General features: G+C 47.2%; 1 protein-coding gene across 1 annotated transcript in view; it reads right to left on the reverse strand.

The window, feature by feature from the left end:
• Positions 1 to 14,081, reverse strand: part of tyw1 (tRNA-yW synthesizing protein 1 homolog (S. cerevisiae)) — a 102,835-nt gene that overhangs the window by 43,540 nt on the left and 45,214 nt on the right. Inside the window, 5 exon segments of the mRNA XM_038961773.1 lie at positions 7,052 to 7,169; positions 7,463 to 7,467; positions 9,780 to 9,853; positions 11,046 to 11,168; positions 11,269 to 11,321. Coding sequence (XP_038817701.1) covers positions 7,052 to 7,169; positions 7,463 to 7,467; positions 9,780 to 9,853; positions 11,046 to 11,168; positions 11,269 to 11,321 — 373 coding nt within the window.

A 14,081-nucleotide genomic window follows, 5' to 3' on the forward strand; every position in this document is an offset into this window, starting at 1 on the left:
TGGGTTCGCGCCCAGGCTCTGTCGCAGCCGACCGGGAGGTCCGTGGGGCGACGCACAATTGGCCTAGCGTCGTCCGGGTTAGGGAGGGTTTGGCCGGTAGGGATATCCTTGTCTCATCGCGCTCCAGCGACTCCTGTGGCGGGCCGGGCGCAGTGCGCGCTAACCAAGGGGGGCGGGTGCACGGTGTTTCCTCCGACACATTGGTGTGGCTGGCTTCCGGGTTGGAGGCGCGCTGTGTTAAGAAGCAGTGCGGCTTGGTTGGGTTGTGCTTTGGAGGACGCATGGCTTTCGACCTTCGTCTCTCCCGAGCCCGTACGGGAGTTGTAGCGATGAGACAAGATAGTAATTACTAGCGATTGGATACCACGAAAATTGGGGAGAAAAGGGGGGTAAAATAAAAAAATAAAAAAATAAAAGGTAATTTACCACCTTCACCGAGTATCAGTTCTATGATGGGGTCTAAAACCAGACTGGAGGGTTTTGTATACATTATTTGTCCTCAGGAAGGCAGTGAGTTGCTGAGCAACAGCTTTTTCAATATTTTTTTTTTTAAAGGAATGGTAGTTTTTAAAATTGTCCGGGTCAAGGTTTGGCTTTTTCAAGAGAGGCTTTATTACTTCCCCTTTTAGTGAGTTTGGTACACATCCGGAGGATAGGGAGCCGTTTATTATGTTCAACATAAGAGAGCCAAGCAAAGGAAGTAGTTCTTTCAGCAGTGATTGAAAACACTGCTGTACACTGATGTCTCTGCCATTTCAGGAGTGAGTGAGTGAGTGAGTGAGTGAGTGAGTGAGTGAGTGAGTGAGTGAGTGAGTAAGAGAGAGTGAGAATAAGAAGGATATAAAAAAAGGAGAGAGCGCACCGTCGTTACTAGTATTCAGGTTTCTTTTGAGAGGGGAGGCTTGATTGCAATTGGCAGTAAACTGCCAGTACAGCAGCAGGAGGAGGATGTAGCTACATGAGAAACAAAGGAAACAGACAATGTCAAAGAGGTTTGGTAGAGGTTGAAACCACACAAACAACACTTTTCACTCCAATAAATATCCCACAGTACAACCATAGTAATTACCCAGAGAGGCAAGGACACAGGCAATGACAGAGTTCAATTAGCCAAATAAGCAACTGTTGGAAGGATTTTGCACACACACAAACACCTCCCCTAAGTGAACACTTGCGGTTTCCAATCAAAGTCATGTCTGCGCATCTGGCTCGATAAATTCAGACAGCTTGTCCGTGGCTGTGGGTATTGTCGTGTGGTGCTTGAGGATGATTGATGGAAGCCGCCCCCCCCATCACCTACTCTGACAGACCAGGGAGCAGGGACTATACTGTAAGTCAGGTCTCTGACAGACAAGGCAGGGCCACAACTATTGACACGATAGGATGACAGACAACGCAGGGCCACAGCCAATGACATTATTTATTTATATATTTTTTATTTCACCTTTATTTAACCAGTTAGGCTAGTTGAGAACAAGTTCTCATTTGCAACTGCGACCTGGCCAAGATAAAGCATAGTAATTTGACACATACAACACAGAGTTACACATGGAATAAACAAAACATACAGTCAATAATACAGTAGAAAAATAAGTCTATATACAATGTGAGCAAATGAGGTGAGATAAGGGAGGTAAAGGCAAAAAAAGGCCATGGTGGCGAGGTAAATACAATATAGCAAGTAAAACACTGGAAGGGTAGATTTGGAGTGGAAGAATGTGCAAAGTAGAAATAATGGGGTGCAAAGGAGCAAAATAAATAAATAAATAAATACAGTAGGGGAAGAGGTAGTTGTTTGGGCTAAATTATAGATGGGCTATGTACAGGTGCAGTAATCTGTGAGCTGCTCTGACAGCTGGTGCTTAAAGCTAGTGAGGGAGATAAGTGTTTGCAGCTTCAGAGATTTTTGCAGTTCGTTCCAGTCATTGGCAGCAGAGAACTGGAAGGAAAGACGACCAAAGGAGGAATTGGCTTTTGGGGTGACCAGTGAGATATACCTGCTGGAGCGCGGCTACGAGTGGGTGCTGCTATGGTGACCAGTGATCTGAGATAAGGCGGGGCTTTACCTAGCCGAGACTTGCAGATAACCTGTAGCCAGTGGGTTTGGCGATGATATGAAGCGAGGGCACACCAACGAGAGCGTACAGGTCGCAATGGTGGGTAGTATATGGGACTTTGGTGACAAAACAGATGGCACTGTGATAGACTGCATCCAGTTTGTTGAGTAGAGTTCTTGGAGGCTATTTTATAGATGACATCACCGAAGTCGAGGATCGGTAGGATGGTCAGTTTTACGAGGGTATGTTTGGCAGCATGAGTGAAGGATGCTTTGTGGCGATATAGAGATGGAGATGCTTAATGTGAGTCTGGAAGGAGAGTTTACAGTCTAACCAGACACCTAGGTCTTTGTAATTGTCCACGTATTCTAAGTCAGAGCCGTCCAGAGTAGTGATGCTGGACGGGCGAGCAGGTGCGGGCAGTGATCGGTTGAATAGCATGGATTTAGTTTTACTTGCGTTTAAGAGCAGTTGGAGGCCACGGAAGGAGAGTTGTATGGCATTAAAGCTTGTCTGGAGGTTAGTTAACACAGTGTCCAAAGAGGGGCCAGAAGTATACAGAATGGTGTCATCTGCGTAGAGGTGTATCAGAGAATCACCAGCAGCAAGAGCAACATCATTGATGTATACAGAGAAGAGTCGGCCCGAGGGTTGAACCCTGTGGCACCCCCATAGAGACTGCCAGAGGTCCGGACAACAGGCCCTCCGATTTGACACACTGAACTCTATCAGAGAAGTAGTTGGTGAACAAGGCAAGGCAATCATTTGAGAAACCAAGGCTGTCGAGTCTGCCAATAAGAATGCTGTGATTGACAGAGTCGAAAGCCTTGGCCAGATCGATGAATACGGCTGCGCAGTAATGTCTCTTATCGATGGCGGTTATGATGTCGTTTAGGACCTTGAGCGTGGCTGAGGTGCACCCATGACCAGCTCTGAAACCAGATTGCATAGCGGAGAAGGTACGGTGGGATTCGAAATGGTCGGTAATCTGTTTGTTAACTTGGCTTTCGAAGACCTTAGAAAGACAGGGTAGGATAGATATAGGTCTGTAGCAGTTTGGGTCTAGAGTGTCACCCCCTTTGAAGAGGGGGATGACCGTGGCAGCTTTCCAATCTTTGGGAATCTGGGGGCTTTGGTGGGGGCTTTGGCGGGTTGCTGTGGAGAGTGCCGGGCAGTTGACCGGGGTAGGGGTAGCCAGGTGGAAAGCATGGCCAGCCGTAGAGAAATGCTTATTGAAATTCTCAATTATAGTGGATTTATCGGTGGTGACAGTGTTTCCTAGCCTCAGAGCAGTGGGCAACTGGGAGGAGGTGCTCTTATTCTCTATGGACTTTACAGTGTCCCAGAAACGTTGTACTATAGGATGACCTGAAAGGAACAAGCTGTCTGGTTGGGCATCTGCCTGGGAAGAATAATCTGTTTGGATGTGGTTCAAAGGTCAGATGTTGCTTTGAAATCAGGGACCACAAAGGTAAATGTGGGCATGAGGGTCGATGTTTACCTCTAAAACTGATACGTGACTTGAGGTCAGCGCTTTGGCAATAACATGGCAACTGAGGAACCTTAGTATTGTACAGGTAAGACGGTCCAAAAATCCCAATTCCATCAAAATAAAATGTCCTTGGTCTTGAGCCTCTGTGCCTGTGTGTCAATGTCACTTTAGATGACAACATTAACATAACACAAACGTGAGCAGAGTGTTACAGTACTGTAGGTAGCCATAGCAATTAAAACTGCACTTACAATGCTGTGAAGTCTGCTTTTAACGTATTCAATCAAATGCCATTTCAGCTTTCTCATAGGAACGGAAGAGAAACGCTGTACGAACATTGGGGGGGACGTTGTAGAAAAGTTATGGGGACGTTGTAGGAACATTGGGAGGTTGTTGAGTCAGAGACAGAGGCAAGCAGAGCAGTCAGCGCCTCTCCAAGACTTCTCTGCTCTATTCAGCAGTCAGTTCCAAAGAGGTTTTAATTGTGTGTTGCCAAAGTGTTCTGTTCTGTCCTCAGAATGCTTAGCAGAGCAAAACAGTGTCTTCTACAGGGGAGAAAGAGACATTCTGAACTGATATCAGTGTGCTGTTATGTTCTCTTGTTCCCCCGACTCAGACACTTAACCTGCTTCTCTTATTGTGCTCCTCAACGCCCCTTCCTGTCGATAAGGGGGACTACGTGTGTGTGTGTGTGTGTATATATTTATATATATATATACACACAGTGGGGAGAACAAGTATTTGATACACTGCCGATTTTGCAGGTTTTCCTACTTGCAAAGCATGTAGAGGTCAGCAACTGTGAGAGACGGAATCTAAAACAAAAATCCAGAAAATCACATTGTATGATTTTTAAGTAATTCATTTGCATTTTATTGCATGACATAAGTATTTGATACATCAGAAAAGCAGAACTTAATATTTGGTACAGAAACCTTTGTTTACAATTACAGAGATCATACGTTTCCTATAGTTCTTGACCAGGTTTGCACACACTGCAGCAGGGATTTTGGCCCACTCCTCCATACAGACCTTCTCCAGATCCTTCAGGTTTCGGGGCTGTCGCTGGGCAATACGGACTTTCAGCTCCCTCCAAAGATTTTCTATTGGGTTCAGGTCTGGAGACTGGCTAGGCCACTCCAGGACCTTGAGATGCTTCTTACTCCTTAGTTGCCCTGGCTGTGTGTTTCGGGTCGTTGTCATGCTGGAAGACCCAGCCACGACCCATCTTCAATGCTCTTACTGAGGGAAGGAGGTTGTTGGCCAAGATCTAGCGATACATGGCCCCATCCATCCTCCCCTCAATACGGTGCAGTCGTCCTGTCCCCTTTGCAGAAAAGCATGATGTTTCCACCTCTATGCTTCACGGTTGGGATGGTGTTCTTGGGGTTGTACTCATCCTTCTTCTTCCTCCAAACACGGCGAGTGGAGTTTAGACCAAAAAGCTCTATTTTTGTCTCATCAGACCACATGACCTTCTCCCATTCCTCCTCTGGGTCATCCAGATGGTCATTGGCAAACTTCAGACGGGCCTGGACATGTGCTGGCTTGAGCAGGGGGACCTTGCGTGCGCTGCAGGATTTTAATCCATGACAGCGTAGTGTGTTACTAATGGTTTTCTTTGAGACTGTGGTCCCAGCTCTCTTCAGGTCATTGACCAGGTCCTGCCGTGTAGTTCTGGGCTGATCCCTCACCTTCCTCATGATCATTGATGCCCCACGAGGTGAGATCTTGCATGGAGCCCCAGACCGAGGGTGATTGACCGTCATCTTGAACTTCTTCCATTTTCTAATAATTGCGCCAACAGTTGTTGCCTTCTCACCAAGCTGCTTGCCTATTGTCCTGTAGCCCATCCCAGCCTTGTGCAGGTCTACAATTGTATCCCTGATGTCCTTACACAGCTCTCAGGAAACCTGGCACCATCCCTATGGTAAAGCATTGTGGTGGCAGCATCAAGCTGTGGGAAAGCTTTTCAGCGACAGGGACTGGGAGACTAGTCAGGATCAAGGGAAAGATGAACGGAGCAAAGTACAGAAAGATCCTTGATGAAAACTTGCTCCAGAGTGCTCAGGACCTCAGACTGGGAAGACAATTCACCTTCCAACGGGACAACGACCCTAAGCACACAGCCAAGGCAACGCAGGAGTGGCTTTGGGACAAGTCTCTGAATGTCGTTGAGTGGCCTAGCCAGAGCCCGGACTTGAACCCGATCGAACATCTCTGGAGAGACCAGAAAATAGCTGTGCAGTGACACTCCCCATCCAACATGACAGAGCTTGAGAGGATCTGCAGAGAAGAATGGGAGAAACTCCCCAAATACAGGTGTGCCAAGCTTGTAGTGTCATACCCAAGAAGACTCAAGGCTGTAATCTCTGTCAAAGGTGCTTCAGCAAAGTACCGAGCAAAAGGTATGAAAACTTAGGTAAATGTGATATTTATTTTATTCCGTTTTTATACATTTGCAAACATTTCTAAAACCCTGCTTTTGCTTTGTCATTATGGGGTATTGTGTGTAGATTGATGAGATTTTTTTTTATTTTTTTTATCCATTTTAGAATAATGTAACGTAACAAAATGTGAAAAAGTCTAGGGGTCTGAATACTTTCCGAATTCACTGTACACTGCAGAACAGCACCAATTCGTCGGGGTATGGAATCTGCAAGGTGTCGAAAGCATTCCTCAGGGATGCTGGCCCATGTTGACTCCAAAGCTTTCCACAGTTGTGTCAAGTTGGCTGGATGTCCTTTGGGTGATGGACCATTGTTGATACACATGGGAAACTATTGAGCGTGAAAAACCCAGCATCGTTGCATTTCTTGACACAAACTGGTGCGCCTGGCACCTACTACCATACCCCGTTCAAAGTCACTTACATATTATTTCTTGCCCATTCACCCTCTCAATGGCTCACATACACAATCCAAGTCTCAATTGACTCAAGGCTTAAAAATCCTTCTTTAACCTGTTCCTCCCCTTCAACAAGTGACATCAATAAGGGATCATAGCTTTCACCTGGTCAGTCTAGGTCATGGAAAGAGCTGGTGTTCTCAATGTTTTGTACACTCAGTGTATAATGACTGTGTACTCAAAGACATGCAAGGTGAAGATGTATTTTTTTTTACCTAAGGCACCATGCTGGTATATAGAGCGAGACGGAGACGATGCTAGGCTGACAGACACAGTTGAAACTGTGATTTGCAATTCTGTTCAAGATTAAGGCTCTTCTATGACCTGGCTCGGCCCTGCCTTAGTCAGAAGCCTCAATGTGCTTCTGTGTTTGTATAGACTTCAAAAGAGAGAAGAGGTGGCGGTCAGAGCGAAAGAGCGCCGCCCGAACACACCCTAGAGAAAGGAACATTTACAGTAAGAATAGAAAGAAACGGATTATGGCCAAATGGCATTAGGACTGAAAGGGAGACAAAGAAAGAAAGAGACAAAGCTGGAGAAGCAATCTCTCCTCTCCCTTAGGGTTGGGCCAACAACTTCTCTTCACCTCCAACACCTTCAGAGGCACCCCCACCTGATCTCCTGGGGGAACTGTGCCTTGGGGACCATGAAGTTGGAGAGCCTAATGACTACGCAAACCTCCTCTGCCTGTGATGTACACTTGTTCACTCCCCCTCAACGATTTAAAGGGGAACATGATGTCTTATTATGAATAATAATAAGAAAGGGGTTATTTAGGGTTGTGTTCCCATTCCCCTTTAAAAGGAATGGACTGGTGGGAAGAAAATATGGAGTGGGAGTATCAGAGAAAAGTCAGGGAGAGAGGTATACAAAAATGAAAGAGAGAGAGAGAGAGAGTACATTGGAGCCAGGCCAAGTCCCTCTCCTCTTCCCACTGGGAGGTCTCAGTCTCTCCAGCTACCACTGATCACTATGGATCTCCTGGCAGTGCCTAGACGCTGCTCACCTTGCCTAGAATCAACACACGCCACACTCACTCAGTGTATTTCTCCTTGCATGCACACACAAACACACCGATGTGCACACAAGGGTGCATGAATGCACATGCCAAGCACTCTCACACAAGCCCAAAAAACTAAAAGTAAACAGTAAAGTTTTCAAAAGATTGATTTCATGCACTAATTGCATGACCCCCAAAAAAGTTATATGCTGTGGATCAATGCAGTATGAAACAACATTAACCTGAATAATGGCAGCAAGCGACAACAAATCCATACTGGCTGGGCTACTGTCTCTGATACATTTGAAGGGTAAATCACATCACAGAACAGCTTTACACAGAGACATCAAACTGAAAAACATAATTGTACATTCCCCCGGCCCCCATACAGGGCCCTTGGAGAAATCCCACTTTAATTCAGTCATATCACCAGCCCAGGCTGACACACACACAGGTCCCTCAGGCCTCATTATGTGTCTATTTTATTTATATTATGTGATGTGGAATCACATTACACTCCCACATGGGTCACTGGCTGTCCTCTGGAAGGGCAGTCATTCACTCTAAAGTGGATTGTTCATACAGTACTGTATCAATGCTGACATGGTGCTCCATTAAAAGTATCTATTCTAACGAGAACGATGGATGGCGGGACGGAGGAATGGAGATGGTTATGAATCTGAGTATTAGTGTCTTGCAGGAATACATCCACATCATTACCATTGTCCTCTAAAGCTCTCTACAATAGAAATGTTTAAACTCCAAGACCATTATACCAAGGGGTTTAGTGATCAGATCCAACAAGTCTATCCGGATTACATTTCCATCAGAAGTCCTCAGAGAGCCTCTAAGATTGACTTGACCTAATGTCAATCATTAACCCTGAACATTTAATTGAAAAAACATTAAAAACCCAAACCGACTCCAAATGGCTTCATTCTGTGCCAACATGACTCAATTAAACTAGGTGGTCAAATGAAAACAGACATCACCACCACTGATGAACATGACAAGCAGCGCTGAGCAAATCAGGAACTTTAGAGAGAAGTGAGTCACATACGCGCGCACATACACACACACACACACACCTGCCCTGCCAACAGCAACCCCCTGGTCAAACCACAAGCTCTCTAATCAGCAATGCAACTCGGTTGGGTTCATTTCAGTCCTAACTACTCCAATCCAGATGTCCATCAAAGGGTTGAGTATGGGAAACAAATTGGATTGACATGTTCCTTTGACTGGATGGAATTGGCACTTGACGAAGAGAGAAAAAGTGACACGAGTCATTCCTGGCTAAACTGACTGAATCAGTGCAGTCGACAGAGGGCAGGGAGAGAGAGCTCCGTTGATCCCAATGGGGAGGCATTTATATTGTTTTGTATTTTGTGATGGGTCATGTGTGACACGTTTGGGTTATCCTAGAATAAATCCTCAACTGCTATAGTCAAAGGCCATCTAATAAACCACTGAATAATATCATAGTGAGAGGATGTTTTTTCAAATCAAATGATTTGTCACATGCGCAAAGTACAACAGGTGTAGACCTTACAGTGAAATGCCTACTTACAAGCCCTTAACCAACAACGCAGTTTTAAGAAAATACCTATAGTACACTTTTTTTTAAAGTAAGAGATAAGAACAAATCATTTAAGAGCAGCAGTAAATAACAATAGAGGGGCTATATACAGGGGGTACCAGTGATTACAAACGAAGATAGATGCCATGTGTTTTTCTCTTTACTAACTGCTGGAACTGTCATGGCCAACTGAGCTGTTGCTTTACAAACCATAGACAGGTCAGAGACAGGCCCAGTGACAAGTCCAGTGACAAGTGCATCACACTCTGGTCCCGGTGAGGAGAGGTGTGACAGCGGCTGGACAGACAGGGTGCTGATGACTGAATCAGCCCAGAGCCTCACTGCACTGAGAGCCACTTTTTGTGTCCCAAATTGTACCCTATTTCTTTATAGGGCACTACTTTTGACCAGGGCACTATGTAGGAAATAGGGTGCCATTTGGGACGCAACTACTATGATGTCACTGCACTGTGGGGACCGAAGTGTCAGCCAAATATCCCCCAGGCCCAGCGTCTGTCTGTCTGTTAGCCTGACCAGGTCTGTGACACAGTTCGAGCTCTCATACAGCTCTGCTTCATTGTAGCATGTGTCGTGACTCTCAACTTGGTGAAGTATAGTCTCTTGAATCTATATTAGGTATTGTGATGAGCTGTTAGGCCAACCTATTCCAGAATTGGATATTAAGGTTACCTGTCTACTGTCGGATCATGTTTTTTAGTGTGTGTGTGTGTTACTCAGCTCAACTGTTGGAACATGTTCTGGTGGTTCTCCACAGCCTCCAGTAGTATCTTCTCAGGCAGGTCCATCTTCCAGCGCCACTGTGCCCACCAGGTTAGACAAGATTAGAAAGGACAGCTCTGTCTCTTCACAAATACACACACACTGCCCCAGACCTGGCCTGTCTATCCCCAGTGGGGCTGGCTAAGTAACCAGACTGGTCTGGTAACCTCTTACGTAGGCCTGCCATGACCATTTTAGTCCCTCTCAGATCACCTAAAGGGCACAAGCTAACATAAGTTTACACTATTTCTTTTTAGATACTAGAGTTAAATGAAAGTACAGTAGGCACAAATGCAACAGGTGACAGTAAATATGGAAAACTATAATGTGAGGAAATCCACACACACCAGGGGCTCTGTATTCCACCTCACAGTTCACTAGACTAGAGAACATTCAGTCTACCCATCAGTTCTGGTGCCCCCTGCTGCTGAAGGACAGTAAGACAATACCTATGTGTCTGACAAAGTTCTGCTGTTGTCAATCGTCCCAGATAGGGACCTCAACTCAGACGGGTTGGGACCTAGGGGCCTCAACTCATAGGGACCTCAACACATCACTACTGACAGCACCCCATTCGCCAGAGGCTTGAACTGGCAGAGACATTTTCACAAAGGAGTTTTATTATCTTCATATTTTCAAAGGTTAGCCTGGTTCTAGATCTGTTTGTGCAGTCTTACAATAGGAGTTAGGAAGACAGCACACACAGATCAGGGACCAGGCTATTTCGAAGGTAACATGAGGAGAAATATCTGCCCCCTCCAGTCACAACCAATGTCACGTCACATAATTCAGCTTCTAACCTCTCTCCCTTTAATTAGCACGGTCATTAATCACCCACACGTTAATCATTAGCTGCCTCGTTAGCTTTTGGTTAGCTAAGCGATAGCATGGCCATCAGTCAATGACGGGGTGAGGAGGGATACGAATATCTGGGGTTCTTTACTAAGTTCTGTATTCAGTCTGCCTATGACAATATTGTAATATGGTTAATTTTAAAATGATAGGAGGGTAAAGTCATGGGTCATATGCTCTTCCGGACTTTCAGCAATGAACAAAAAGGGTCTATGTGTGCTTAGCCATATTGTGAAATACAGCACTGGTTATTGGGTTAAGATGAGAATACAACTGCACTGGGCATATGAGAATAATGTAATTATTGCAATAAACTAATGCATGAATTCTTCCAAAATCTCTAGATCAATCACAATGACAATGATAGTTCAGCTGCACCCACCTCCAGCAGAAGTCACACTTGTTGGCACAGACGAGGCTAAGGGTGGACTCCATACACCTGTGGGACTCGATGCCATAAAAGGAGTGCTTGTAACAACCTCCTCTTCCTCTTAGCATGGACTGGTGGAAAGAAAAATACCTGTTATTTAGTTATGCGAAGGTACATGTTTATGAATGTTAGATTACTCATATAAGGAAGAAATAATCTTATCCACTTTACCTTGGTCCAACGACAAAGCTTGCCTCCTGAGTGACTTCCTATGAGTTTGTATCCTGTAGAAGAGAAAATATATAAAATGGTCATGTCACACCCTGATCTGTTTCACCTGTTGTTGTGATCGTCTCCACCCCCCTACAGGTGTCGCCCATATTCCCCATTATCCACTGTATATTTATACCTGTGTTCTGTGTGTCTGTTGCCAGTTTGTCAAGTCAACAAGCATTTTTTCGTCTCAGCTCCTGCTTTTCCCCAGTCTCTCTTTCTCGCCCTCCTGATTTTGACCCTTGCCTGTCTTGTCTCTGAGCTCGCCTGCCTGACCACTCTGCCTGCCCTTGACCATGAACCTGCCTGCCGTCCTGTACCTTTGCCCCACCTCTGGATTACCGACCTCTGCCTGACCCCACCCTGAGCCTGCCTGGCGTCCTGTACCTTTCCCCCACTACTCTGGTTATTGACCCCTGCCTGCCTTGACCTGTCATTTGCCTGCCCTGTTGCTGTAATAAACATTGTTACTCCGACACAGTCTGCATCTGGGTCTTACCTTCAAACCTGATTGTACGAACTGGCCATGACTGACCCAGCAGACCCGGGCCAGATGCGCGACGCCATCTCCCAAGGAGCCAACATCGTGAGGCACGAGGAACTGCTTCGTGGCCTTATGGAGGGGATCCAAACGTTGGCTGGGAGGCACCGCTACCACAGTGCTAACCCCACAGCCCCTCAGTAACCCAGCTGAGGGGATGTGGCCTCTTTATCTTCTCGGGTGGAGAGGCCACATCGGCCTTTCCACCTTCTCGGGAGACCCATTTTACCCCGCTGGCAGCGGAGAGTGCTTGAAACCAGGAAGCACTGTTCGTTATGTTCCTACACGGCGTCTCGGAGGAGGTCAAGGATAAGCTTGCTGCTCGGGAGTTACCTACGGATCTCGATTCCCTCATCGGTTTAACCATCCAAATCGATGGGCGACTACAGGAACGACGGAGGGAGAGGATTTGACTTCGCTCGCACACCTTGCCTCCGAGTCATCCCGGAAGTCCCCAACGATCCGCTTGCCGAGAGAATCTGAGGCTTCCCAAACTTCCCCGAGAGTCGAAGACGGCTGAGTCACCACTTCCCGAGCTAATGCAACTAGGTAGAGCTGGGCTATCGCCAGCGGAAAAGCAAAACAGGATCAACACGAAGAGTTGTCTGTATTGCAGGACTCCTGGTCATTTTGTGTCCTCTTGTCCTTTAAAAAGATAAGGCTCACTGGTAGGAGTGAGTACGCTGGTGGGCCATATGGAGAACTTTTCTGCTTCCCTTGCTCACAACCCTGTTCATGCCCCTCTGCTGTGGGGAAACCAGTCTAAATCTCTCCGGGTCCTCATTGACTCTGGGGCCGATGAGAGGTTTTTTTGGACGCTACCCTGGCTTCCAAGCTGAACATCCCCAATCAGCCTCTCTCCACTCCCATGGATATTAGATCGCTGGACGGGTGCTCTATAGGCTGGTCACTCATATTACCACTGCCATCAACCTACGGGTGTCAAAGAATCACAGCAAGACTATTCAATTCCTGCTCATCAAGTCTCCTCAGATTCCCATTGTATTGGGATTCTTCTGGCCCCAGTGACACAATCCCCTCATCAACTGGTCTACTGGTGCCATCATGGGCTGGAGTCTGTTCTGCCATGCCCAGGGTCTGAAGTCAGCACAACGTCTTCCTGGGGGCTCGGAAGGTGCCCTGGACCTCCTTCCCACCATTCCTGCAGAGTACCAGGACCAAGGCCTGGGCCACTTCGCTTCCGCCGCACCGACCATATGACTGCGGGACTGACCTTCTCCCTAGCACCACTCCGCCCCGGGGACAACTGTACACTCTGTCAGGCCCGGAGACCAAGGCTATGGACACCTACATTGGGGACTCCCTAGCTGCAGGATTTATACGTCCTTCGTCCTCTTCCGCCGGTGCAGGGTTCTTTGTGGAGAAGGACAAGACCCTATGCCCGTGTATCGACTACAGGGGACTCAATGACATAATGGCGAAGAACAGCTACCCGCTACCACTCATCTCCTCAGCCTTCGAGCCACTCCAGGGGGCCACCGTGTTTTCCAAGCTGGATCTATGGAACGCCTACCACCTGGTGCAGATTCGGGAGGGGGATGAGTGGAAGACCGCCTTCAGTGGCCACTACGAGTATTTAGTCATGCCATTTGGCCTAACCAACGCCACGCTGTGTTCCAGGCTCTGGTAAATAATGTTCTCTGCGTCATGTTGAACAGGTTCGTCATCTACATTGATGACATCCTCGTCTTCTCCAGCGCCCCCCAAGAACATGTGCTCCATGTCCGACAGGTTCTTACATGCCTCCTGGAGAACCAGCTGTGAGTTCCATCACTCCACCATCCCCTTTCTGGGGTACATCATCTCTGCTGAGAGTGTCCAGATGGATCCCAGGAAGGTGAGAGTGGTGGTGGATTGGCCCCAGCCTTCGTCCAGGGTGCAGCTGCAATATTTCCTGGGGTTCGCCAACTTCTATCGCCACTTCATCCGGGGTTACAGCACCCTGGCTTCCTCCCTGTCAGCACTCACCTCTCCCAAGGTTCCGTTCATGTGGTCCCCTGCTGCTGACCGGGTATTCCGGGAACTCAAACACCGCTTCACCACTGCTCCCATCCTGGTTCATCCTGACCCTTCCCGTCAGTTCGTGGTGGAGGCCGATGCGTCGGATGTAGGAGTGGGGGCGGTCCTGTCCCAGCATTCTGCCCTGGACCTGAAGCTACATCCCTGTGCCTTCTCCCATTGCCTCAACGCCACGGAGAAAAACTACGAT

Source organism: Salvelinus namaycush, chromosome 23, assembly GCF_016432855.1.
Source record: "Salvelinus namaycush isolate Seneca chromosome 23, SaNama_1.0, whole genome shotgun sequence".
NCBI lineage: Eukaryota > Metazoa > Chordata > Actinopteri > Salmoniformes > Salmonidae > Salvelinus > Salvelinus namaycush.